Genomic DNA, 25,724 nt, shown 5'->3' on the forward strand with positions numbered 1-25,724 from the left:
TCCCTGAGTTTATTTTTGCTCAAGCCTACCACAATACCACTTGAGCTCTACCTCTGACTTTTTCAGAGTAGCTTATTGGAGATAAGAGGCTCATGGACTTCCCTGCCTGGACTGGCTTCAAACTGTGATCCTCAGATCTCAGCCTCCTCAGTAGCTAGGATTATAGGCATGAGCCACTGGCTCCTGGCCTTTTTGCTTTTTTTTTTTTTTTTTGCTAGTTGTGGGGCTCGAACTCAGAGCCTGGGGGCTGTCCCTGAGCTTCTTTTGCTCAAGGCTAGCACTCTTCCACTTGAGCCATAGCACCACTTCTGGCCTTTTCTGTTTATGTGGTACTGGGGAATCAAACCCAGGGATTCATTCATGCTAGGCCTGCACTATACCACTAAGCCACATTCCCAGATGCCGTTTTGCTTTTTTTTTTGGTCAGTCCTGGGGCTTGAGCTCTGGGCCTGGCATTGTCCCTGAGTTCTTTTTTTTTTTTTTTTTTTTGGGTCCGGTCGTGGGGCCTGAACTCTGGGCCTGGGCGCTGTCCCTCAGCTCTTCAGCTCAAGGCTAGCGCTCTACCACTTGAGCCACAGCGCCACTTCCGGGTTTTTTCTTTTTGCTTATGTGGTGCTGAGGAATCGAACCCAGGGCTTCAGGCATGCAAGGCAAGTGCTCTACCACTGAGCCACCTTCCCAGCCCTGTCCCTGAGTTCTTCAGCTTAAGGCAAGTGCTCTACCACTTGAGCGCTTCTCAGGTGCTGGTGGCTTGTGCCTGTCATTCAAGCTACTCAGGAGACTGAGATCGGAGGATTGCGACTCAAAGCAAGCCTGGGCAAGAAAGTCTATGAGAGTGTTTTATTGCCAATTAACCACCAGTAAACCAAAAATGATGCTGTGGCCCCAGCCAGCACACACACACACACACACACACACACACACACACACACACACACACACACACTCCTATGTGAAGCAAAACAGATAAAACTGAACATAGTCACTTCAAGTGTAGTAGCCAGACACAGAAAGAAAAGTTATCACGTTTTCTGTTCTATGTGGAAACTGAAAAGTAAAAATAAATAAACCAAAAAGTTGAGGTCAAAATAAAATATTACAGGCTATGAATGTGGCCTAGTGGTAGAGTGCTTGCCTAGCATGCATGAAGCCCTGGATTTGATTCCTCAGTACCACATAATCAGAAAAAGCCGTAAGTGGCACTGTGGCTCAAGTGGTAGAGTGTTAGCCTTGAGCAGGGACAGTGCGCAGGCCCTGAGTTCAAGCCCCAGGCAAAAAAAAGATTACTTGGAACTGAAAAGGTGCTTGGAAAGGGAAGGTAGAAGGTGTGGACATGATCAACTGGTAATTCATGCACACATGAAAACATCACTACAAATCTCATTCATTCACACATTAAAATTATAAATAAGTTTTTCTAGGTACATCCACATGATATAATTCATTCATTTAAAAACAATCCAGCAGGGAGAGCTGAGAGGAACACACAAATAAAGGAAGGAAGGAAGGGTGAGCAAATGCAGTCATCCTATTCAATGTACATTATGGAAATATTAAACTATGTACCTTGAAGGTAAGGATGGGAGGAGGAAAATGGGGGGGAGGGACAGAAGAGGTGACATTGACCAAGAAGCACTGTACTCATAAACTGATATATGGAATTGTAATCCCTTTGTACAACTATTAAGTAATAATATTAAAAAAAATCCAGACTGGGTTCTGGTGGCTCACGTCTATTATCAGAGAGACTTTGATCTCCAATTAAAAAGCAAAAAGGGGTCTGGGAAGGTAGCTCAGTGGTAGAGTGCTTGCCTTGCATGTGTGAGGCCCTGGGTTCGATTCCTCAGCACCACATAAACAGAAAAAGCTGGAAGTGGTGCTGTGGATCAAGTGGTAGAGTGTTAGCCCAGAGTTCAAGGCCCAGAACTGACCAAAAAAAAAAGCCTGGTCTGGTTTGGAAGCACAATCCTCAGATCTCAGCTTTCTGAGTAGCTAGGATGGTAGGTGTGAGCCACCAATGCTGGCTCTTGGTATAGTTTTGATTGGCATTTCCCTTGTGACTAAGGATTTTGAACATTTCTTCATATATACTGATCATGCTTCTTTTGAGACCTGTCTGTTCAGAAGGTGATTCTGTTTCTCTCTCTCTCTCTTTTTTCTGTCAGTTGTGGGGCTTAAACTCTGGACCTCGGCGCTGTCCCTCAGCTCTTCAGCTCAAGGTGAGCGCTCTACCACTTGAGCCACAGTGCCACTTCCGGCCTTTTCTGTTTATGTGGTGCTGAGGAATCGAACCCAGGGCCTCATGAATGCAAGGCAAGCACTCTACCACTGAACCACCTTCCCAGCCCCTCTGTTTCTCTATATCCTTGAAACATTTGGTGTTGGCACTGTTGTTTTTTGGTTTGGGTTTTTTGTTGTTGTTGTTGTTGGTCATGGGGCTTGAACTCCGGGCCTGGGCACTGTCCCTGTGCTCTTCAGCTCAAGGCAAGTACTCTACTACTTTGAGCCACAGTACCACTTCCAGTTTTCTGGTGCTTAATTGGAGATAAGAGTCTCAAGGGTTTTCCTTCCAGGGCTGGCTTTGAACTGCAATCCTCAGATCTCAGCCTCCTGAGTAGCCAGGATTACAGGTGAGAGCCACCAGTGCCCTTAACTTGTTGTATTTTTATTTTTATTTTTTCTGTCACAGGGCTTGGACTCAGGGCCTGGGCACTGCCTCTGAGCTTCTTTGGCTCAAGGCTAGTGCTCTTCAGGCTTTTCTCTGTTTATGTTGTACTGAGGGATTGAACCTGGGCCTTCATGAATGCTAGGCAAGCACTCTACCATTAAGCCCTTGACTCGTTTTTTGAGATAGAGTTTTTGCTGAGTTTTTGTCCAGGGTGACCTTGAACTGCTATCCTGATCTCTGTGTCTGGTGTTTTTCCTGGTTTGTTGAGATGGTGTGTTGCTATGAGGCCTGGCTAGCCTTAACACAAGAATTTTGTGCCTTATCCTCCTGAGTGCTGGGATTCCAGGCATGAATCACCATTCCTGATAGTTGATTGAATTGTGAATGTTGAACCAATATTGCATACCGAGTTAAACCCCACTCGGTTATTGGGTCCTTTTTATGTGCTGCTGGATTAAATTTGTTATTTATTTATTTATTTATTTTTACCATTTCTGTACCTAAATTTAGGGAAGACATTGGTCTGTAGTTTTATTCTTTTGTGTGTTGTCTTTGGTTTGGGAGTTAGAATAATGCTTGAGAAGTGATCATATCGCTTATTTTCTGTAAAACTGGTGTTGATCCTTATTTGGATTTTTTCATAAAACTTATCCAAAGAGATTACTTTTCCAGGAGACGTTTTGTTATAAAAATCTGATTTTTTGCTGGATTCCATTAGCTCATGTCTGTAATCCTAACTACTCAGGCTAAGATCTAAGGATCACAGTTTGAAGTCAGCCTGAGCAGGAAAGTATGTGAGACTCTCATCTCTAATAAACTACTCAAAAAGGTCCAGTAGTGGTGCTGTGGTTCAAGTGGTAGAGCACTAGCCTTAAGCAGAACAAGCTTAGAGATAGCACCCAGGCCCTGAGTTCAAGCCTCAGGACCAGCAAAACAAACAAACAAACAAACAAATCAGTCCTGGGACTTGAAGTCAGAGCTGTCCTTGAGTTTTTGTTTTGTTTTGTTTTGCTCAAGGCTAGCGCCCTACCACTTGAGCCACAGCTGACATTATTCCTAGTAGTTTATTGGAGATAAGAGTCTTGTGGGCTTTCCTGCCTGGGCTGGCTTTGAACCGTGATCCTCAGGTCTCAGCCTCCTAAGTAGCTAGGATTACAGATGTGAGCCACCACTGCCTGGCCCAAATCTGATTTCTTTAATAGTTATAGGATTGTCCAATTACCTATTTCATCTTGGTAGAGTTTTAGTAGTTTGTTGGTTTTGAAGAATGGGTACATTTCTTCTAAGTTGCTGGATGTATGAGCAGAATATTATATTGTAGTATTTTCTTTCTACATCTTCAATGGCTGTAGGGTTTATAGTGATGGTGTATTTCATTTCTGATTTTGGTGTGTTTGTTTTCTCTCCTTTTCTTTTCTTTTTTTTTCTGTCAGTCCTGGGGACTGAACTCATGGCCTGGGCTCTGTCCTTGAGATTCTTTTGTACTCTACGACTTGAGCCACAGCATCACTTCTGGCTTTTTCTGTTTATATGGTACTGAGGAATCGAACCCAGGGCTTCATGCATGCCAAATTCCTAGCTCATTTTTTTCTCCATTTCATTCTATTAGTCTGGCTACAATTTGGTCATTTTTCTTAATTGTTTTTCTGAAGAAAAACAATTTTGTTTCTTTGATTATCTCTGTTTTTCTACATTCAAGTTCATTGCTTTTTGTTTTCATCTCTATTATTTCCTTCTGTTTGATTTTGAGTCTGTAAATGTGTGTGTATGTGTGTATATACTGGTAATTGGACTTGAACTCAGGGCCTCATGCTCTTGCCTAGCTTTCTCTAACACTTGAGCCACAACTCCATTTCTAGTTTTTTCCTGGTTAATTAGAGATAAGGAGTTTTCTGCTCAGACTGGCTTCAAAATCCCTCTTCCAATCTCAGCCTCTTGAGTAACTAGGATTTCATTCACAAGCCACCAGTGCCCAGTGAATATACTTTGCTTTTCTTTCTTTCCTTTTTATTTTTGTGGGGTGCTGGAGATGGAACCCAGAGATTAATGTATGCTAGGCAAGCATTCTACCATTGAGCTCCATCCCCAACTTCTTGATTCCTGAGGTAAAAATTTAGATGACTGATTAAAGACTTTTCCTCTTTTTCTAATGCAAACCTCTTTTTTTGTCTGTTGTAAGGCTTGAACTCTAGGCCTGGGTACTGTCCCTGAAATCTTTTGCTCAAGGCTAGTGCTCTACCACTTTGAGCCAGAGCTCCATTTCTAGTTCTCTTATGGTTAATTGGAGGTAAGAGTCACACAGGTCTTCACTGCCTGGGCTGGCTTTTTAAATTCTGACCTTCAGGTCTCAGCCTCCTGAGTACCTAGGATTACAGGCATGAGATACCAGCGCCTGTGAGGCTTTCTTTCTTCCTCTTTTTTTTTTTTTGCTTGTTGTAGGGCTTGAACTCCGGACCTGGGAGCTGTCTCTCAGCTCTTCAGCTCAAGGCGTGTGTTCTACTACTTGAGCCACAGTACCGCTTCTGGTTTTCTGGTGTTTTTTTGAAGAGTCTCACAGACTTTCCTGGCCAGGCTGGCTTTGAACCGTGATCCTCAGGTCTCAGCCTCCTGAGTAGCTAGGATTATAGGCATGAGATACTGGCACCTGGCCCTAAGGTTTGTTTGATGACTGAGGATATGGTCTCTCTTGGTCAATGTTTCTTTAGACAGTTGAATATGTATTCTGTTATTATGAAGTGTGCTGTATATTTCAGCTAGATCCTCTTGATGGCGCTCTTGAGTCCTGGATCCTTTCTGAAATGTCTGAGAGTGTTGAATGCTCCAACTGTTAATTATGAATGTCTTTTACTGTTGAACCCTGTTTTCCCTTCAGGTATTTTGAAGCTCTGTAGTTTGATGGTGTGGGTTTAGATTGCCATGTCTTCTTGGTGAATGGACCTTTTAACATTATGTATTGTTTCATTTTGTCCCTAGCAACTTTTACTCTGAAGTCTATTTAGTCTGATATTAATATAGCCACTACTGCCCTTTAAAAATTAATGTTTGCTATACATTTTTCCATCCTTGTCCTTTTTCCTTCAGGGGTAGAGGAGAAAAGGTAGGGAAGAAGGATGAACAAATGCAATCATCCTTGTGCTTCCCATGTTGCCTTTTTTCAATTAGGTGTCTAGTAGAAGTATATAGTTGGGTTATGTTCTTTTCTTTCTTTTTAAAAATACACTGTTTATCTCTCTTTTTGAAACTTTCTTTCTTGGTTGTACTGGAATTTAGACTCAGGGCTTATCAGGCAGACACTCTACATCTTGAGCCAAGTTCCCAGCCTTGCTCTGCTTATCTCCTTCTTATAATTGGCATATTCCACCAATTTACAGTGAAGGTCATTATTGGTATTTTGTGCCTTCAGTCTGGAATTTTATCATTAGTTTTCTATTTATTCCCTTTCTCTTTTTTCTATGTATTTTTGCTTGTCTTCCTGTGGATTACTTGGGTGTATTTCAGCATTTCATATAGATTTATTTATTTTCATTTTTATTAGCATATGTTAATTTTACAATATGCATTTAAAGTACTGTCATCGTATTCACCCATTATCCTCTCTGATTTTTTTCTACCACTCTACACTTTCCCTTTTTACAGCCCTAAAAATCTCCCTTTTACTTTGATGTCTTTTTTCCCCAAGATTACACATATGACAGAAAATATATGGTACCTGACTTTCTGAGTTTGCTTATTTTGCTTAGCATGGTGATTTATAGTTCCATCTAATTACCTGCAAGCAATATCATTTCATTCTTCTTTATGCCTAGATTTGTGTGTATGTGTGTATGTATGTATGTATGTTAGAGTATAGTTACTAATCTAAAAAGGCAATGTACAAAATGGGAGAAGATATTTGCTAGTTATATGTATGACAAGGGCCTAATATCCAGAAGATACAAGGAGCTCAAGAAACAAAATCCCAATTATTAAATGTGCAAAGGAACTAAGTGGAGACTACTTAGAAAAAGTAGGAATGGCCAATAAACACATTAAGAAATGCTAAATACATCTGGTCATAAAGGAAATGCCAATCAAAACAGCACTGAAATTCTATCACTCTCCAATAAGATTGGCCAGCATGGGGAATAGGAGCAACAGCAAATGCTGGTGGAGATGTACAACCACTTTAGAAGGTAGTCTGGAGATTTCTCATACTCAACATAGAACTACCTTATGATCCAGCAATAGCACTCTTGGGCATCTATCCAGAGTATCACAAGTCAGGATATGGTAAATATACTTGCACATCCATGTTAATTACTGCACTATTCATCATAGCTAAGTCACAGAAACAGCCAAGATGCCCTACAATGGACCAATGGAGCAAGTGTGGTAAACGTATATAATAGAATTTAATTCATCTATCTGAAAGAATAATATGATATCATTTGCAAGGAAATGGATAGATCTAGAAAAAAATTAGGTTGGGTGAAGTGATGCAGGTCCAGAAAGATAAACAATGAATGTTTTCTATCATATGTGGCAGTTAGATCTAAACTATAAACATATATAAAACATACAGGGTCATATGTGTATATACATAAACAAACTGAGTCAAGGATAGTATACTTAGGGGAAGAGTCCAATGGTGTAACTCCTCTGAAAAACTTACAGGGCTGGAAAGATAGCTCAGTGGTAGAGTGCTTGCCTTGCATGCATGAGGCCCTGGGTTTGATTCCTCAGCACCACATAAGCAGAAAAAGCCAGAAGTGGCACTGTGGCTCAAGTAGTAGAGCTAGCCTTGAGCTGAAGAGCCCAGGAACAACACCCAGCCCCAGAGTTCAGGCTCCACGATCAACAAAAAAACACAAAACAAAAAACTAATTGTACTGGGCAGGGAATATGGGCAAAGGTCTCTTCTTCTGGAACTACTTCCTGCTGAGAGGGGGAGAAGGGGTGCCAGGTACTGTAAATGAAGTTTTTACTTGTCCAGAGCAGGGTCCTCTGGCTCCTCAATGACTGGAAGAAGACCGGGTCCAATCTTTTTTATCTGTAGAGATAGGGGTCCAGTTGGCTCAGACGTATATGAGGTCCATCAGGCACATGATGTTTAACATGCCAGATGTGAATCCAATGTGGACAGCCCTGAACCTGCACAGCTGTGGGAGTAGAGAGAGTTATTGAGTAGGGTCCCTCCCACTTAGCAGAGAGCTTGGTGGAACTAGGTGCTCATGGCAGGTAATTTCTTGAAATGTACACTAGGTCCCCAGCCTTGATGGAAGCCTTGGAGAGCACTGTGGAAGGCTTAGGTTTCATATTGGTCCACATACTTCCAGAGAAAAGTGTGCAGGTGTTGAAGGAGAGAGGACAGCATTGGGGGAGGCAAGGGGAAGTCCGAGGTCTGAAATAGGGGAGGCAAAGGTGGCAGCCATACATACTGCTAAGATGGGGATATAATAGGGAGAATTAGTGGAGCGTAACAGCCCTTTTCTTATAATTGGTTGCGGTCCCAGAAGAGTGTGGCGAAGGAGGAGGTACTGGGATTGTGAAGGGAAGCATTTGGTCCCTCAGACAGACATGAATAGGAGGGTGGTGTTTAGCAATAGAGGGGTTGTGGGTATCCCCCACCTCAGAGGGTGGAAAAGGGAAGTTTGAGAGGTCACTAGGTGAGCCTACTAAAGACATCAACAAGGAGATTGCGGGGGGGGGGGGGAGGGAGAGGCCAAATCAGTATCACATTGTGCCAATTGGGAAGGGCATAGGGTAATAGAGGCTCCAAATTTGGCCAAAAGGTCTCTGCCCAGCAGTGGAACTGGGCAGTGGGAAATAAGGAAGGAGTGACAGAAGGTCACTCCTGAAAAAAGACAAATGACGGGAAGGGGGGGGGGGCTTGGAGTTTGTAAGGTTTTCCCTCCACCCCGACTATGGAGGTATCGGCTAGGTAGGTCTGGACATGGAACTCAGTGAGCACCGAATACATAGCACCTGTGTTCACCAAAAGCGAGGTCATCCTACCTGCAACCATGATTGTCACCCTGGACTCCTGCTCAGTGATGGGAGTGGTCAGGTCCAGGAATCCAGGGCTGCCTCAGTCTTCTCTGGCTGCAAGTCCTAGAGTGCCAGGAGGAGGCGATGGGGCCTTAGTGGATGGTGGACAGTCCAGGGCCCAATGCCCTGAAATTTTGCACTTGGGTCATGGTCGGATTGGCTCACGTGGCTGTGAGCATGCTGGACCCCTACAGCCTGGCTGGCCACTCAGTAGCAGAGCTTCTTCAGGGGCAAGTTTCCATCCAGTGCCCTTTTCAACCACAGACATAGCAGGGCTCAGGTGGACCCCATCAGGAAGGGGTTGGTTGCAAAGCTGGAGGCTGGTAGATTTTGGCTAGCATCTGGTACTTGAGCTGTTTGGTCTTTTCCTCCCTGCCTGATAGTCCTTAAAGGCTGCCTCCATAGCCTCACTAGTGGGTATTAGGGGCCCCCAGTCTAGTTATTTTTTTATTTATCCTGGATGTCTGGAGCAGATTGATGAATAAAATGAGTCATTAAACAGTGTTGTCCATCAGTCTGGCCCAAAAGGCAGATGGGTTTTCATTTTTGTCTTGTATGACTGTGGCCATTTTGTCATAGTTGATGGCTTTGCAGCCCACTTGTTTGAGACCCTCCATTATACAGGCAATAAATTGGTTTTGCCTTTGGTGACCACCCGGGGAATTATAATTCCAGTGAGGCTCCTGGTCAGGCACTGCCTCAGTCCCAATTGGGTGATCAGGGGTGGTCCCGTTGGTCTCATCTGCATAGTGGCGGGCCTTTTCCCAAACATCCCGCTGTTCCCCTGGTAAAAGGGTATTACTCAAGATTACATATACATCAAGCCAGGTTACCTCATATGATAGGAATACAAGCTGCAGCACCTTGATATAGGCAGTGGGATTGGCGGAGAAAGATCCCAGGTACATCTCAATCTGTGCTAGATCATTTAATGAGAACAGCATGTGCACTGTGATTATACCATCAGCCCTTGCCACCTCCCATAATGGGAGAACATGGGCTGAGGTAGAACTCTGATCTGTAGTAGGCTCTTGGGCCTGGGTAAGAATGGTACTCAATGTTTTTTGTAAATTTGGTGGGTTTTTTTGGTTGGTTGTGGGCCTTGAACTCTGGGCCTGGGCACTGTCCCTCAGCTCTTCATCTACCATTTGAGCCACAGCACCACTTCTGGTCCTCAATGTTTTTGTAAGGCATGCAACAACCTCCAGGGTATCTTTCAGCTGAGACAGCTAGTTCACAGTGGCCAGGCCAGGTGTGCTTTTGTCCTGTGGGTGCCGAGGGGGTGCCGATGGAAGGGGGCATTGGCCTTGGTTGTTGCGGGAGCCAAGGTTGTGGGAACAGGTGACTGGTGGACTGGAAGCTGCCAGACCAATGGCGGGGGAGGGGGCTGCCACCTCCGGTGGAAGTTGCACCTCCTCCGGAAGTCCCAACACCTTTGGAGGAAGTCCCACCTCTTCTGGTGCAACAGGAGGGGCTGTTGCCCCACGTGTTAGAAATGGCAGCAACTCATCCTCCCGATCTGGAATAGAGTCTGAGTTATGAGGCAGTGGCCTTGTGACCAGGAGGAGTGGCAGGAGAATGTAAGGACTCAGGAAGAAGTTTAGTTTGGAGGAAGGAGAAAAAGAAAGAGAAGGCATCTATGTAGCTAGCTTCCTTTAACTTGCCCAACCGCCTTGGATAGATTCTGTATAACATCAGGATCCAGTGTCCCATGAATGGGCCATGTGGACTGATTGTCTAGTGGATATTCGGGCCAGATCTCAGTACAGAAATGTATGAGCTCCTGTGAATCAATGTTAGATTCAAGGTTAAGCATTTCTAGATTATTTAGGAGAAAACCCAAGGGGGACTCCTGAGGAATGTCAGGAATATTAGAGTGTGCCCTGTCCATGGTAAGTGATCTAGAACCAAAAGCTGCTGCGAAGCATCCTACACAGTGCAATTTGGCTCAAAAAGTGGGAAACAACCAGTGGGAAATGTCACATTTCTCCACGGCATCCCTTGGCCATGGAGGCCCTCAGAAATGTGGCTTCCATACTTGGCAAAGTTTTTTGGGGGTGGGGGGCCTGAAGCTCCCTGAGAGAGGCATGGAGCCTGCACAGTGAAATCTAAGCCTCTAGACTTCACTTACCGGGGGAGTAGGACTTGATCAGCCTCTGGCAAATGTGTAGGAGGCTTTCGGTAAGTAGGAAATCAGCTTGGCAATCATTTGGGTCTGCCTAGAACCGTGGGTTGGGTCTTGGGGTCTCTGTCAGGGCCCTCCCAGTCGTTGGGGGCAGCAAATCCACCAGGGAGCCTATCCCCATATGGGACCACCAAAATGAAGGAAAAAATGAAAACCTGAGCAGGAAGTAACCCAAAGAAAGTAACCTGGAAGACTACTCAGACAGAAGTTAAGTAGAAGGAAAGATTTATTGACAGCAGAGCTGACAAGGCCAAGTTTTCAAGAGGAAAGGGAGAAAATGGTGCTGTCTGGCTCTTTGGAGGCCCCTTTATATTGGAGGCTGGAAGTGGGAGGTGTCTCACCTACTGCCTGCCATCACGGGCAGAGATTAGGCTGTGAGGTGGGCATTTCCTTACAAAGAGTAAGCAAATGCAGTCATTATATTTGTTATGTACAAATAGACTATGTAACTCGAGGGTAGGGATAGCATCAGCGAAGATGAGTAATAACAATGGAAGGAATGACATCAATCAAGTTGCATTGTACTTAATAATCTTGTTGAATTGAAACCCCTTGGAACAGCTAAAGATGGTAAGAATGATAAGAAAATTGTATGAAAAATATATAACACAAAAATACCTTCTTAACTACCTTACATGTAGAGTAATGTTAAGTATATTCACATTACTGTACATCAGATTTTTACAAGTCTTTCATTTTACACAACTGGAATGCTATACTCACTGAACCACTCCCCAGTAATGAGCTCTTTTGGTCAAGGCTGGTGCTCTACCACTTTGAGCCATGGTGCCACTTCTGCTTTTTGACTGGTTAATTGGAGATAAGAGTCTCATGGGAACTTTTCTGACTGGGCTGGCTTTGAACCATAATCCTCAGATCTCAGCCTCCTGAGTAGCTAGAATTACAGGTGTGAGCCACTTGTGCCTGGCTTTAAATGTTACCTTTTTATCACAAACTAAATTCATGTCTTTCTTATTCCTGTCTGTAGCAGTTTAGAAGCATTTCTTTAATTCCAATTTGTCATCTATACTATTGGCTGATTAATTTCTCTCATGCAAACTCGGACCACATCACTCCCTTAGTTAAAACCATCACAGGCTAAGAGCCTGTGGTTCACATGTGTAATCCTAGTTGAGATCTGAGCATCATGGTTCAAAGCAAGCCCAAGCAGGAGAGTCTGTAAGACTGTTAGTAATTACCAAAAAATCTGGAAATGGATCTGTGATTCAAGTGGTAGAGTGACAGCCTTGGGTAAAAAAGCCAAGGGAGAGCACCCAGACCCTGATTTCAAGCCCCAGGACTGGCGCGCGCGCGCCACACACACACACACACACACACACACACACACACACACGCACACACACACACACACACACACACACACACACACACACACACAAAACCGAACTATGCCAGGCTCTCCCTGACACCAAAGTTGAGATTAATCTTCTATCCCATGATACTGGTTCATAGTGCTCCATACCTTTTTTATCACTTCTCATGAGTTGCAATTTTAATTATCTGTATGATTATTTGATTATTAATGAGCGTGAAGCTTATTAGTAATTAGCAAAGATTACACTAAGATTGTAGCTTCATGAGACCAAGGATGATCATTCATTATGCATTCCCAGTGCTTAGCATTGTGCCTGGCACATAGTAGGTAGTCAGTCTATGTCTGTAGAATGTTAGGTTCTTCTTCTCCTGTGGGAAAAAGTAGAAATTGCCACTGGATTCCAATTTATCTTCTCTCTGTTCTCTGCCTTCGAGGAGTCAGGCTGCTGGGCTTTGTGCCCTCCCTTGACAAAATCAGCCATGGACTTTCTGATGGTTTGTTCTGGTTTACCCAATGCCTTGGCTCTGTCTTTTAGTTTGTGCTGCTTTTTGCTCCCTCTGGTGTGGAGGTCGTGCTCTCTCTTTGAACCCCTTACCAGCCTTACAGAAGTACAATGCTGTCCTTCAAGGTCTCATCATTGAACTGTGAGTTCCTTAGGAGCAAGGACAGAGTATATAATTTATCCCCTGGGCGTAGCATACCTGGGCTCTTGGAGGAGCTCTTGGGTACGTATCCCCAGCTGATCCAGCTGCAGGTCTTTACTAATAGCCTAGCTTCTTTATTTTGTGTGCACCTGGGAGCCTGGCCTCCTATGTCTCCTGTATGCTACAGTGACACTTGAATTTGGAGGCAAGAATTTTCACCCAAAATTTCAACTAATGAATGAATGTGTCCAGTTGTGAAATTAGAGGATTGAAATTGAAATAGTGTAGGACTAGACACTTGCCTGCAATCTCCTCATTGTCCCCTGTAGAGCTCCTCTCCACTCTCTCCTGCTCCACACCTTCTGTCCCAACCCCCAGCAGAGTCTGGCTCTTCCTGGAGGTTGTCCCAGTCTCCCTCTCCCTCTGAGCCCTCTGCTAGGAGGCTGCTCTGGTGGTCACACTTCTGGTTGCTGACACCAGGAGGCAGGGTTGCTCCTCCGCATTCAGAAGCACCTTCTCTAGGTATGATGGTTATTTTAGGGGAGCTAAGGGATACCCAGGCAGCTGGTGAACTATTATTTCTGGCTGTGCCTGTGAAAGTGTTTCCAGGAGAGATTGTCTTCTTGAATCAATAGCTTTAGGAAAGATGGCCCTCCCAGTGTGAGTGGGTAGCTTCCAATCTGTTGAGGGCCCAAATAGATCAACAAAGGAAATGGGAGGATAGATTTGTTTGAGCTGGAACATCTATCTTCTGCCCTTGGTCTTCAGCCATCCTGGATCTCAGACAGGAACTTGGAGCTATTATAAACCTAGGTCCTTTTCAGGCTTCCTGATCCATACCATATTATACATTGGGTTTCTTGGCCCTCCAGCTTGCTGACCACAGATTATGGTGCCCTGGCCTATGTAATATTCTTTTGCTGGTCCTGGGGTCTGAGCACTATCCCTGAGGTTTTTAATTTTTTTCCTCAGGGTTAGTATTCTACCACTTGAACCACACACAGCTCCACTTCTGACTTTTTGATGGTTAGAGTTTCATGGACTTGTCCTCCTCAGTCTGGCTTCAAACTGCAATCCTCAGATCTGAGCCTTCTGAGTAGCAAGGATTATAGGCATGAGTAACTGGAAACCAGCTCCTGACCTCTATTTTTTTAATTGGTCATGGAGTTTGAACTCTGGGCCTGGGAACTGTCCTTGTACTCTTCAGCTCATGGCCAGTGCTCTATCACTTGAGCCACAGGTTTTCTGGTGGTTAATTGGAGATAAGAGTCTCACAGACTTTTCTGCCCAGGCTGACTTTGAACCGCAATCCTCAGATCTCAACCTCCTGAGTAGCTAGGATTATAGGTGTGAGCCACCAGTGCCCCACTAACTTCTATAATCTTAATAAGCCAATTTCTACATTTTCTTTGGTGCCAGTACTGGGGCTCAAATTCAGGGCCTGGGTGCTCTTGCCTGGCTCTTTTGTTTAAGGCTGGTGCTCTACCACTGGAACCACAGCTCTACTTCTGACTTTTTTTTTGGGGGGGGGGGTCCAGTCGTGGGGCCTCAACTCTGGGCCTGGGCGCTGTCTCTCAGCTCTTCAGCTCAAGGCTAGCGCTCTACCACTTGAGCCACAGCGCCACTTCCAGCTTTTTTCTTTTTGCTTATGTGGTGCTGAGGAATCGAACCCAGGGCCTCAGGCATGCAAGGCAAGTGCTCTACCACTGAGCCACCTTCCCAGCCCCTACTTCTGACTTTTTGTTGATTACTTAAAGAGTCTCTTAAGGCTGGGAATGTGGCTTAGTGGTAGAATGCTTGCCAAGCATGCATGGAGCCCTGGGTTTGGTTCCCCAGTACCAAATAAACAGAAAAAGCTGGAAGTGGTGCTTTGGCTCAAGTAGTAGAGTGCCAGCCTTGTGCAAAAGAAGCTCAGGGACAGTGCCCAGGCCCTGAGTTCAGGCCCCAGGACCGGCAAGAAAATTAAAAGAAAGGAAAGGAAAGGGAAAAAAAAGAGTCTCATGTTTTGTTTTTGTTTTTGTTTTTTTAATTTTTTTTTTTTTTGCCACTCCTGGGGCTTGAGCTCAGGGACTGGGCACTGTTTCTGAGCTTTTTGCTCGAGGCTAGCATTCTACCACTTGAGCCACAGCACCACCTCCAATTTTTTCTGTTTGTGTGGTACTGAGGAATCGAACCTAGGGCTTCATGCATGCCCAGCAAGCCAAGAGTCTCTTAGATTTGTCTGTGCCTACCTGGGCTGGCTTTGAACTTCTATCCTAAGTAGCTAGGATTACAAACATGAGCCCCCAGCACATTTGCCTATTTGCTATTTGTTCTTTCTTTTTCTATCTCTGTAATATCTATCTATAATATCTATATCTATCTACACACACACAATCTGTTTCTCTAGATAACCCTGACTAATATATTAGGAGTATCCAGGCTATTCTATGCCACCACCTGGCCCTCATTTGCACCCTGTCACTTTCACAATTCCCAGGAAGCCCCTCTCCTTCACTGAGGCACTTGATTCTAACTCAGGCCTCCTCTTTTAACTCCAAGTGATGCAGCTATTTTGGGGTCTGGATCTTCACAAAAATCAGGGTAGGGGCTGGAAGGTGGCTCAGTGGTAGAGTGCTTGCCTTGCATGCATGAAGCTCTGGGTTTGATTCCTCAGCACCACACGAGCAGAAAAAGCTGGAAGTGGCACTGTGGCTCAAGTGGTAGAGCGCCAGCTTTGAGCTGAAGAGCTGAGGGACAGCGCCCATGACCAGAGTTCAGGCCCCACGACCGACAAAAAAAAAAAAAAAAAAAAAAAAAAAAAATCAAGGGAACACACTTGGGATCATATACCCAATTCAGCTTGCTGACATGTTTTATCTGGCCAGTCTTTTGTTGTTTTGTTGTGCCAGTACTAGGGCTTAAACTCAGGGACAGAACATTGTCCCTTTGCTTTTTCTCTCAAGACCGATGGTCTACCACTGGAGCCATGGCTCTACTTCCTGTTTGTTCCGAGTAATTGAAGTTAAGAGTCTCATAGACTTTCCTGCCTGGATGGGCTTTGAACTATGATCTTCAGATCTCAACCTCCTGTGTAGCTAGGATTACAGGTATGGCCAGTGGTGGATAGCTTCTTACCAATTTCTTGTCCCTGCCTTACTAGCTTCCTTAGCCCCTGCCCCATGTCTGCCTGTTCCCAGCCTTAGAGGAATCAAACCATTCACTTTCAGTTAAAAATAAAAATTGGGAGCCAGGCTCGAGTGGCTCATGCTTGTAATCCTAGCTACTGAGATCTGAGATCTGAGGATCATAGATCAAAGCCAGCCCAGGCAGAAAAAAGTCTGAGACTTTGCTCCAATTAAGCTCAAAAACAGCCAGAAGTGGAGCTATAGTTCAAGTGGTAGAGCCCTAGACATGAGCACAAAAGCTCAGGGACAACTCCTAGGTCAAGCCCCAGGACCAGCAAAAAAAAAAATTAATTTTTTAAAAAAAGTTGGTTGATTGTTTATTTTTCTGCAGTCATCATCAGTCATGACATCTGCTCTAAGAAGGCCATGTGAATTCAGCCTCCACCAAGCTTCTAGCCACATCTCTTCAAGTGCTCCCCACAAGCCCATTGAGCTTTCATGCTTAACTCCTGGATGTTAGCCACCACAGCCCCCTTTCATGAACCTGCACCTGTGTAACAGCTGTTGCCCTCACTCATTCTCCCCTTGACTGACTCAAGTCTTATTTTAAAACCTTGTTCTTTCTATGAGTAGATATATCTTTATGTCAAGGCACAGAGTAAGGTCGACAAGGAAGCACTGCTGACAGCTAAACAGTTGGTGTCTCTGTGAAAGTCCAGAGGCAACCAGGACTCAGGGAGACAGTTGGCCAAAGGGTACTTTAGTCTTATTTCAAAGTTTCCATTTTTTATTTTGGTGTTTTGTGTTTTACAGTGCTGGGACATGAAGCTCAAGGCTTCATATATGTTACACAAATGTTCCACCACTGAGCTATATGCCAGTTCCTCTATTTTCTTTTTTTCTTTCTGGTGGTGGTAGGGCTTGAATTCAGGGCCTGAGATATGTCCTTGAATCTGTGCTCAAAGTTAGCACTCTACCACTTGAGCCACAGTTCCACTTCCAGATTTTTCTGAGTAGTTTATTGGAGATAAGAGTCTCATGGACTTTCCTGCCTGGGCTGGCTTTGAACTGAGATCCTCAGATCTCATCCTCCTGAGTAGCTAGGATTACAGGTGTGAGCCACCGGTGCCCAGCCAATTCCTCTAATTTCAACAAGGAGATCCTGTTCTGTATGTGTATTGCTTGTAAGATACAAAACCAAAAGGACCAGCTCAATCCCAGAAAGCATCAGCCAGGCACCCTAGGCAGATGGAGCTATTTCCTTTTGGGGGATCAAGTAGACAAGCCCCTATGTTCTGGGAAATATTGCTTTGTTGTAATGTATAGTTTTCTCTTTGAGATGGGGAGCCCCCTCAAAGGTGCAAACTTTATTGGATTCATGCTCTGCATCTACCAAAGTAGCTGGCCCAGAGCATGGGGTCAGAGAGGGCTCCTTTGAAAGTGCTCACTATGAAGCAAGCTTGATGCTGAGCTTGATTGGTTGGGGTAGTTTTCATGTTCAAGAAAATATGTTCAATAAAGGAGTTTGAAATGTGTGCAGCGGGGTTCTCTGCATGAAGTCAGAGCTGCACTAGCACTCCCCCCCACTTATCTAGTGCAGGGCCACGACATTGTCACTTGATATACTTCTAAAGCCAATGCTTCTTCAGTAATCAAAGAACAAGAGATATACCTTCAAGTCTAGCACTGATGGCTCATACTTGTAATCCTAGCTACTCAGGAAGCTGAGATCTGAGGATCATGGTTTGAAGCCAGCCTCTGAGACTCTTATCTCCAGTTAACTACCAAAATATCCTGAGGTAGAGCTGTGGCTCAAGTGGTAGAGCAGTAGTCTTGAGCACAAAAGCTGAGGGACAGTGGCCAGGCCCTGAGTTCAAGCCCCAGGACAGAAAAAAAAAGATACATCATCAGACTTTGAACTTGTCAAGCCCTGACCTCATTTATATTTCTAAAATGCAGTTAGCCCATACAGATAGGCTGACCCCAGGTCGGACCAAGGAGATTGGCAGTTAGAGAACGCTCTGATCTGCTCAGTGTTCCAGGCTTAGAGGGAGGGGTTGAATAGCTGTCTGAAGGCACCTAGAATCCAAGGTTAGCTCTGCAAGTCTGTAGCTTTCCATTTTCCAAAGAAATCTGAGTTCCCAGGTCATAGGATCTCTGGCACCTTCTACTTTGCATAGGCAAATGGGTGAAGAATGGCCTTGATAGGACAATTAAATTGGTGGCTTTTAGAGTTGGGGGCAGTGTGTTATGTGGTTAGGTATGTGCCCTTAGACTTGGATGTACCAGTGGCAAGGAGGCTGCAGAGGTGTTTAACTAAGTTTGTCTTGGGCAGGGAAGGTGTCTCAGTGGTAGAGCGCTTGCCTTGCATGCATGAAGCCCTGAGTTCGATTCCTCAGCCCCACATAAGCAGAAAAAGCCAGAAGTGGTGCTGTGGCTCAAGTGGTAGAGCGCCAGCCTTGAGCTGAAGAACTGAGGGACAGCACCCAGATAGGTCCAAGGTTCAGGCCCCATGACTGACAAAAAAAAAAAAAAGTTTGTCTTTCCAGGATTCACGCTCTAGCCTGTATTCACCATGAATAGGAAGGCATCCCTGGGTCCGGGGACAATAAGCCTAGAGTTATGGGACTCTGAAGAAGCTAAGGACAGTAGTGGTAACAGGAAGAATTTAGGAACAGCCATCCCCCACTTCCCCTCTCTCCTCACTCGTCCCATCCCCCATAGCTAGCTGCCTGAAACCCCACCATGTTGCCTCAGAATTGTTGGCAGTCCATCAGGCTGCCCTGACACCTTTAGACCTCCATGAAGAACATCCCCAGGCAGCTTGTCACTTTGCAAGTAAGTTTTATTTTTATTTACAACAGAATTGGTGGCTTTATTCCTCCATCTTTAGGGGCACTACTTGGCATCAGCAGCCTGAGGGAAAATCTGCGGTGAAATCAAACTCATTCTGCCCCAGCCACAGCTCCGGCAGCTCATTGGCTCGATCCAGTCCCAGCTCCACCACCAGTGACATCAACACCTCCTCATCCACCGGGTCCGAATCGATAATTGCAGGACTCTGGGCACCGGTAGAATGAGAGGCTGACCCTGCCCCTCCCACCTGAGCCCCCAAACCCCAATTTTGCTGGGGTGCAGCCTCCCCAGGTTGGCCTGGGGTAGGGGCAGCAGCAGCCATCCCATGATACTGGTTATTGAGCTTCTGCAGCTGCATACTGGCCAGCAGGTGAGGGGAAGGGTGCAGGTTAAAGGGAGGGGGTTTGGTGGGAGGGGTAGTAGGAGGAGAGCCTATAGGAGATGAAGATCCAGAGGAACTAGTGGGAACCGCACTGGCTTTGGTTCCGTTAGCAACAACCCCAGGGTAGTGCAGGATGGCCACTGCTTTGCGATCTTTCACCCCCAGGTTAGAGTAAGCCAGGGAGTTCATTTCCTGGTTAGCATCCTAGAAGACAGACAAAGACATACCATTAAGACCCTTGCTCCTGGCTTGTTCTTCACCATTCTTTTTTTTTTTTTTTTGGTCCGGTTGTGGGGCCTGAACTCTGGGCACTTTCCCTCAGCTCTTCAGCTCAAGGCTAGCACTTTACCACTTGAGCCACAGTGCCACTTCCGGCTTTTTTCTTTTTTTGCTTATGTGGTGCTGAGGAATCAAACCCAGGGCCTCAGGCATGCAAGGCAAGTGCTCTACCACTGAGCCAACTTCCCAGCCCTCTTCACCATTCTTGAGACTTTGCAAGTTCCTACATGAGCTTTGTCTGAGGCAAGTAGCAGAAGGACCCCCTGGAATGTTACACTTCTTGGATTGAGGGCCTGGCTCAAGTAGTAAAGTACTTGCCTAGTAAGGAAGAGTCCCTGAGTTCAAACCTCAGTACCATCGCCATCAAAAACAAAAAGCAAAAAACAAAACAACAAAAAGAAGGCAGGCAGCCAGGAAGGAAATAAATTTAGGTTCCTAGTTCAATTATTTTTTTGCTACCTCAACTCTGAGGATACCCTAGTTCTACTGCCAGAGCACACGCTATCCTAAATGGGTTAGCTCCTTCTATCTCCCTCTCCTTGTCCACCTTCTTTTTATATTTTTAATTTTAATTTTATTTTTAAAATATCATCAGACTGGGAATGTGGCTTAGTGGTAGAGTGCCTGCCTACCTTGCAAGAAGACCTGGGTTCAATTCCTCAGTACCACATAAACAGAAAAAGCCAGAAGTGGCGCTGTGACTCAAGTGTGATAGCCTTGAGAAAAAAGCTCAGGGACAGTGCCCAGGCCCTGAGTTCAAGCCCCAGGACTGGAAAAAAAATTATTATCTTCAAGTTCCTTGTCCATCTTTTCATTATCACTTTACTGTCTCTTTTTTGGTGGTACTGGGGTTTTAACTCAGGCCCTAGCAATTACTAGGGTGGTGCTCTACCACTTGAGCCACAACTCACTGATGCCTTTTGCTATTTATGTTTCTGCCTGGGCAAGCTAGATCTCGGAATCCTGAGTAGCTAAGATTACAGGTGTGAGCCACTGGTACTATTTCTTTAATGTCTAACACAGTTGTTGAATCCAATCCTGCTTCTCTGATCTCTTCCTTGCTTTTTTTTTTTTGTCGGTGGTGGGGCCTGAACTCTGGGCCTGGGTGCTGTCCCTCAGCTCTTTAGCTCAAGGCTAGCGCTCTACCACTTGAACCACAGTGCCACTTCCGACTTTTTCTGCTTATGTGGTGCTGAGGAACCAAACCCAGGGCCTCATGCATGCAAGGCAAGCACTGTACCACTCAGCCACCTTCCCAACCCCTCCCTCTTCCCTACTTTCTTTCAATTGAGACATGGGCTCAATTTGACCACATTTAAGCAAAAGCTATACCCATTTTCCACAGAGAAAGCGTTTCAGGCTCCTTTGTTCCAGGACACTGGCCTGACCTTTCAAAGCTTCATTCTGCCATGCCTCAGTGTCTCCATCTGTCAAATGACAAAACTTACCTCCTTCCCAGGGGAGGTGCCACCCTTGACATCAAGTGCAGGCCTCGACATAGTTGGCATTTCAGAGCCTTGGCACAAGTGAGATGCGATCTCAGGAGGTGATTCTGCCAGCTGGAGCTGTTGTTCTATAAGTGAGAGAAAAGACATGATAAGGGCAAAGGCTTCCTTGACCAACAAAGCATAGCAGAGTCTGAAGTATACCTACAAGGTAAGGGTGGTGAGAGGATTATACTGAACACCAGAGATTGCCTGGGCACAGGAAAGTAACACACAGGAACTTTGATCTGCAGCCAGTCAGGTAGTGCCCACAAAGCCAGCTAGCCACAACACCAAAACAGAACACAAAACACTGTGTTTCACAACAATGATTTCAGTGTCCCAAGTTGGGGGTCAGGATGGGAGAGGGGATGGTGCTCTCCCTGAGAATAAAAGTGTCCCCAAGTAAGGAGTGCACTGTGTCAACAGACCATTAACATCTAAGTCTCCACTGGCACTGGGAAGATGTGGAAAGAATTCTACACAAGGCTAAGCTAAAAAGCTGGATATGCAGCCCAGCAAGTTCCCCCAAGCAAATGTCAAAAGGGCTCAAAGCCCTGCCTGAGGCATGCCTGGAAGAAGCAAGCAGATCCGGGTGGTGTGGGGTCTCGGTGGCAGCTGGAACCAGACAGCAGCTAGGAATGTCTCAATTCCCTCCATGTTTCAAAGCCCCTTCTCATACAATCCAAACACTGTGCTTTACCAGGGCATCTGCACCTTGAGGGCAACTCAGGTACCAAAATTCTAAGGCTGTGCAGTTAGGAGGCCGTGTCTTGGGAGCATGTGTGCCTATGCCTCACTTGAGCATTGACAAGAGAGTTCTCCTACCTGGAAAGACTCAGATACATTTGGAAGAAATGAGTTTGGCCCAAGTGCCAAAAAGATACGCGGAGGGGGGGAGGTGTATGATAGTAAATGAATGCCCCAAATGAGTAAATCTAACCCCCCCCCCCGGCATTGTCCAGTTATTTTCCCGGAGACCTGTTTGACAAAAAAAAAGCCCCATAAGTCTAGCCTCCATGGCCAATGAAAATATGCCATATTTCATATTTGTAAATATTGCTTGGTCTAAAGAATCTTGAGGTCCTTGAAAAAAAGTCATTTTTCCCCCTAGGAGCCTACACTTTGCAGGGATATTACCCACCCAATGTCCCCTCAGCCTCTGCCTCAGTGGTCGTTAGGAATCTTCTAGCCGAAGCTTCTAGAAAGTAGACCCTTACAATCCTTCTATTCTCTTTGCAACCTATTGCTTACTTGGGGGGTGGAATGGAAGACAAAACGTGAGTGAAAAACCAGTTGGTGGGTCCGGAGCCACTGCATCACAGAAGCCCAAACAGCGCTCATATTCCTCCAGGACAACTCTCCACTGTTCCATGGCAGCAAGCAGAGGAAAAAGGCTCTACTTTTTGTCCCGTCGAGAGCCCGCCACCTTCCCTTTCAGCATCGGACAAAAAATGTCGAGGTGTGTGTGTGTGTGTGTGTGTGCAGGGGACCCGCTCATCTTTTCCTCTTCCTATGCAACCTCTATTACAACTCGGGGTGTGTGTGAGGGAGCTTTTAAGTAAGCGGTCTTTGGCGGGTCGTTTTCCCCTGTCTCCCCCTTGAGGCTGGGCTCTGAGCTTCTCGCCCCCGCCACCTCCGCCACCCCGCCACCCCGGCGGGGCCCCGACTCCCCCTTCAGATCTGTCACTCTGGGTCGGTCGGCCGGGGTTCAGAGACGCTCAGGCAATGAAAAAAACATTTCAAGAGGCAATCACATTCCCATGTCGGTTCCCCGCCCCAGTCCTGCTCTCGGAGTTTCTTTCACCTCTCGACCCCCCAGCCCATCGGAGGGTCCAAGTTGGTAGCGGGAAAGCGTCTTAGCACGCGCTCTAAGCCTTGAGCTGACCACAGCGAAGCCGCTGCCACAGGCGGCTGCCGACACTCGAGCAACAAGTGCGTCCTTGCCTCCCAGCAGGCGTCTACCCGTCCTGGTCCTTAGGTTCCCCCAGTCCCGACCTAGCGTCCGTCCTCCCCTTCAGTCCTTCCCACACAGGAGAGAAAAACAGGCAAGTGGTAGTGGCGGGAAGAATTGGTAACCTGTTGAGGAAGCAAAAGTTAATATGGCACCAACCGGACGTCTCCGTGTCCATGGTTATTTTCTCCCTCAGGAGCTATTAGAGACCTCCGCAGCAGCGCTCGACCCCACCACGACGCGGTCTATCAAGCAGACCAGTCAATACTGGTTTCCGGACGCCGCGCAGCTGCACCTCAGAGGCCAAGACGGCGGGACGCGCCCCTGCACGGTGCGTACGGACACCCCGGGGTGACTGCGCCGTCCCGCGGCTCGAGTTCCCTCAAGCGCTCTCAGCAGGAGGTGCGGGGTCCGCACGTGGGCGTCAGCGCGATTGGCCAACACTCGCGCGCCTCACGCCACTTACGGAGCCCCTAGCGGGCCGACTGGGGTCAGCGCAGCAAGCCCGGTGCGCCACCCCAGAGAGAAGAGGGAAGACCAGAGACAAGTAGAGGAGGGAAGAAAAGCGCAGGGAAGGGAATAGGAGAAGAGAAAAGAAAAGGGAAGAAAGATGGGCAAGGAGAGGTGCAGTAACTTGCCCAAGGTCACAGCGCTAGAAAGTGGCAGAGTCGGGATTCGCAGCTAGGTCTGTGGGACGCCAAGTCCAGGGTTCTGCGAAGCAGCGAGTCCGCGCGCTGCTTTATAAGAGCTGGGTGGACGCGTGGGTGGGGGCGGGGGCATAGGTGCGGGGGAGAGACGTGGTCCACTGGCCAGTGAAGGCAACTTGTCCCGATTCGTTAACTTCATCTAGCCATCCCGCCGAATTCGGCCCCAAAGCCCCTGACGCCCGCAGTCCCCAAAGGAAACCTGAGCTTTGGGCAGCCCTTCAGCCCGAGGGTCCCGCTATGATCCATCCGGCCAATTGGCAAAATCGGTGGAAGGAAGGCAAGAGGGAGAAAACGCGGGCGACCGGTCAGTCGGCCGGGAGCCCGAAGAAAGGTGCTGCAGCTTCCGGAGAGCAGCAAGCGCTCGGGCCAGCCGGCCGAACGGAGAAGCGGCGGGCAGACGAGAGGGCGGGCGTCGGCCCTCATGCCCCCAACACAGCAGCTTGCAAACAGAAAACAAGTCCTTCGGCGCCCCTGGGCCGCTCTTTCGCTTGCTCGCCGCTCTCGGAGTGCCCAAGATCGCTTCGCAAGGAGTCCAGGGCCCCCCGCCCTCCAGTTCATCGCCTTGCCCGGCGGCCCCAGCTTACCTAGGCGAAGCTGACTGCCCAGGATCGAACAGGGAAGCGCGGTCGAAGCGGAGCCCCCAGCCCTTGGGCGCGCACGCCGGGTGCCGCCAGGAGCCCGTCACGCTTAGTGGCCGCGGTCACGCCGTTGGCGACCCGACCCCAGGGCGCCTGGGAAAAGCCCGCACCGCCGCGCCGCGCCGCGCCGCCGCACCGCACCGTGCCGCGCCGCGCCAAGCAGCCCCGGCCCGCGCCCGTGCTCGCCCTCCAGCCCGCCCGCAGCTTCGGCGCCGGACTCCGGGGCGGTGGCAGTGGCAGCCACCGCGCTCCCTTCCCAGCGCGGGGGACCCGGCTCTCAATCCCCCATTGCTGCCCGGAGAGCCCTGGCGCACACGCACACAGCAGCAGGCTGGTCTCGGCTAGGAATCCCAGGAAGGACAGACCCTTTTTTTTCCTTTTTTTCCCCCCCTCTTCCCCCAATTTCCACGTCTTTATAACCGGCTTAGGGCATTATTAGCACATGTCCTGGCTCGTGGGTGAGTTGGTAGCAAAATCTGAACTGGATACTCACGAAGACCTGCGCAGCGGCGCTTTCCTCTACCCTCGTCCACCTCGCCGGGATCGGCCCCAAGCGGCCAGGCGGTGGGAGGAGCAGCCGGGCGGAGAGAGCCTCCCCTCCGCAGCTCCCGGGTGCACCTTTTGCGGCCCGCTCGCCAACAACATTTTATAGCGGCAGCTGGTGTGTGTGGCCCTTTAAAGGCGCTCGAGCTGGTGCAGTCACCGCGGATCCTGTGAAATCGACGGGCCGGCTGGGGAACGGAGTCCGCGCAGTCCCGCTGCTCCCGCAGCTCTGGGGACGGCCGCGGTTCCTGGGTCGAGACTGCCCCGCTCACAAACAGGGACCCCTTGCTCCATACCTTGCCTAGGGATTGTGCTTCTAAACTGAATGGGCCTGGGCCCGAGACATGGGCTCTCCCCGCAGCCCTGCGTGGACTTGCCCAATAAATTCCACTAAGGCGAGGGGAGCTGGTAGTGTGTGCCTTCTGCCCTAAATCTAGGATATTGCCTGGGTGGGCTGAAGGGGCCGGGGAAGAGTTGGTGGGCTTACAGAATGACCTAGAGGAAGGGGACGCACATGGGACACCACGGACACTCAGGTTATTTTTAGCATTCTGCTGGCTGTCTGCCCTCTTTAGGTTGCACCACCCCCCTCCTCCAAAGGCTGAGGGTGGGGGAGTCCCTGTCCCCTTTAAGTCGCCACCCTCTGGGCAGACACTTGGAGGGCTTACAGAGATCGAAAGGGCGGCTTCTCTGGAGGAGCAGAGCTGGTGTTGGGCTCGAGGGTTTCTGTGCTGTGGACATCCAGGGCAAAAGGAGGCTGGCTGAATGCGATACTGAGAAGTGCTGTTCCACTGGACCCTGAGACCAGGTGCACCTCACATGGTTCCCCAAAAAGCCAAGAATCGGGGTTGGAAAAGCTTGCTCTGGAGTTCACAGAGATCCCTCTTTCCTTCCCAAGCTGCTAGGCTATTTTA

The 25,724-nt window shown here is 47.6% G+C and overlaps 1 protein-coding gene across 4 annotated transcripts; it reads right to left on the reverse strand.

Annotated features, from left to right (window-relative positions):
• Nucleotides 1-18,791: 18,791 nt before the first annotated feature.
• Cited1 (Cbp/p300 interacting transactivator with Glu/Asp rich carboxy-terminal domain 1) lies at nucleotides 18,792-24,886 on the reverse strand. Of its 4 annotated transcripts, none has more exons than XM_070040339.1 (3): nucleotides 24,761-24,886; nucleotides 20,933-21,057; nucleotides 18,792-19,409 (listed from the first exon to the last, which is right to left on the reverse strand). In XM_070040339.1, the coding sequence occupies exons 2-3, from the start codon at nucleotides 20,990-20,992 to the stop codon at nucleotides 18,876-18,878; spliced, it is 594 nt and encodes a 197-aa protein (XP_069896440.1). In that variant the 5' UTR covers nucleotides 20,993-21,057; nucleotides 24,761-24,886; the 3' UTR covers nucleotides 18,792-18,875. The 4 variants fall into 4 exon arrangements, with proteins under 4 accessions (XP_069896440.1, XP_069896439.1, XP_069896438.1 ...); XM_070040338.1 differs by lacking the exon at nucleotides 24,761-24,886 and adding an exon at nucleotides 24,214-24,382; XM_070040337.1 differs by lacking the exon at nucleotides 24,761-24,886 and adding an exon at nucleotides 23,561-23,630.
• Between the last annotated feature and the right edge of the window lie 838 nt (nucleotides 24,887-25,724).

The sequence above is a fragment of the Dipodomys merriami genome, unplaced genomic scaffold (genome assembly GCF_024711535.1).
Source record: "Dipodomys merriami isolate MVZ:Mamm:240054 unplaced genomic scaffold, mDipMer1.0.p SCAF_3, whole genome shotgun sequence".
Classification (NCBI taxonomy): Eukaryota; Metazoa; Chordata; class Mammalia; order Rodentia; family Heteromyidae; genus Dipodomys; species Dipodomys merriami.

Coding starts and splice junctions, on each gene's coding strand:
- Cited1 (XM_070040336.1), bottom strand. Junction 19,410..20,932: donor GCACCTCCCCTGGGAAGGAG/GTAAGTTTTGTC, acceptor TCTGTCTTCTAG/GATGCTAACCAGGAAATGAA.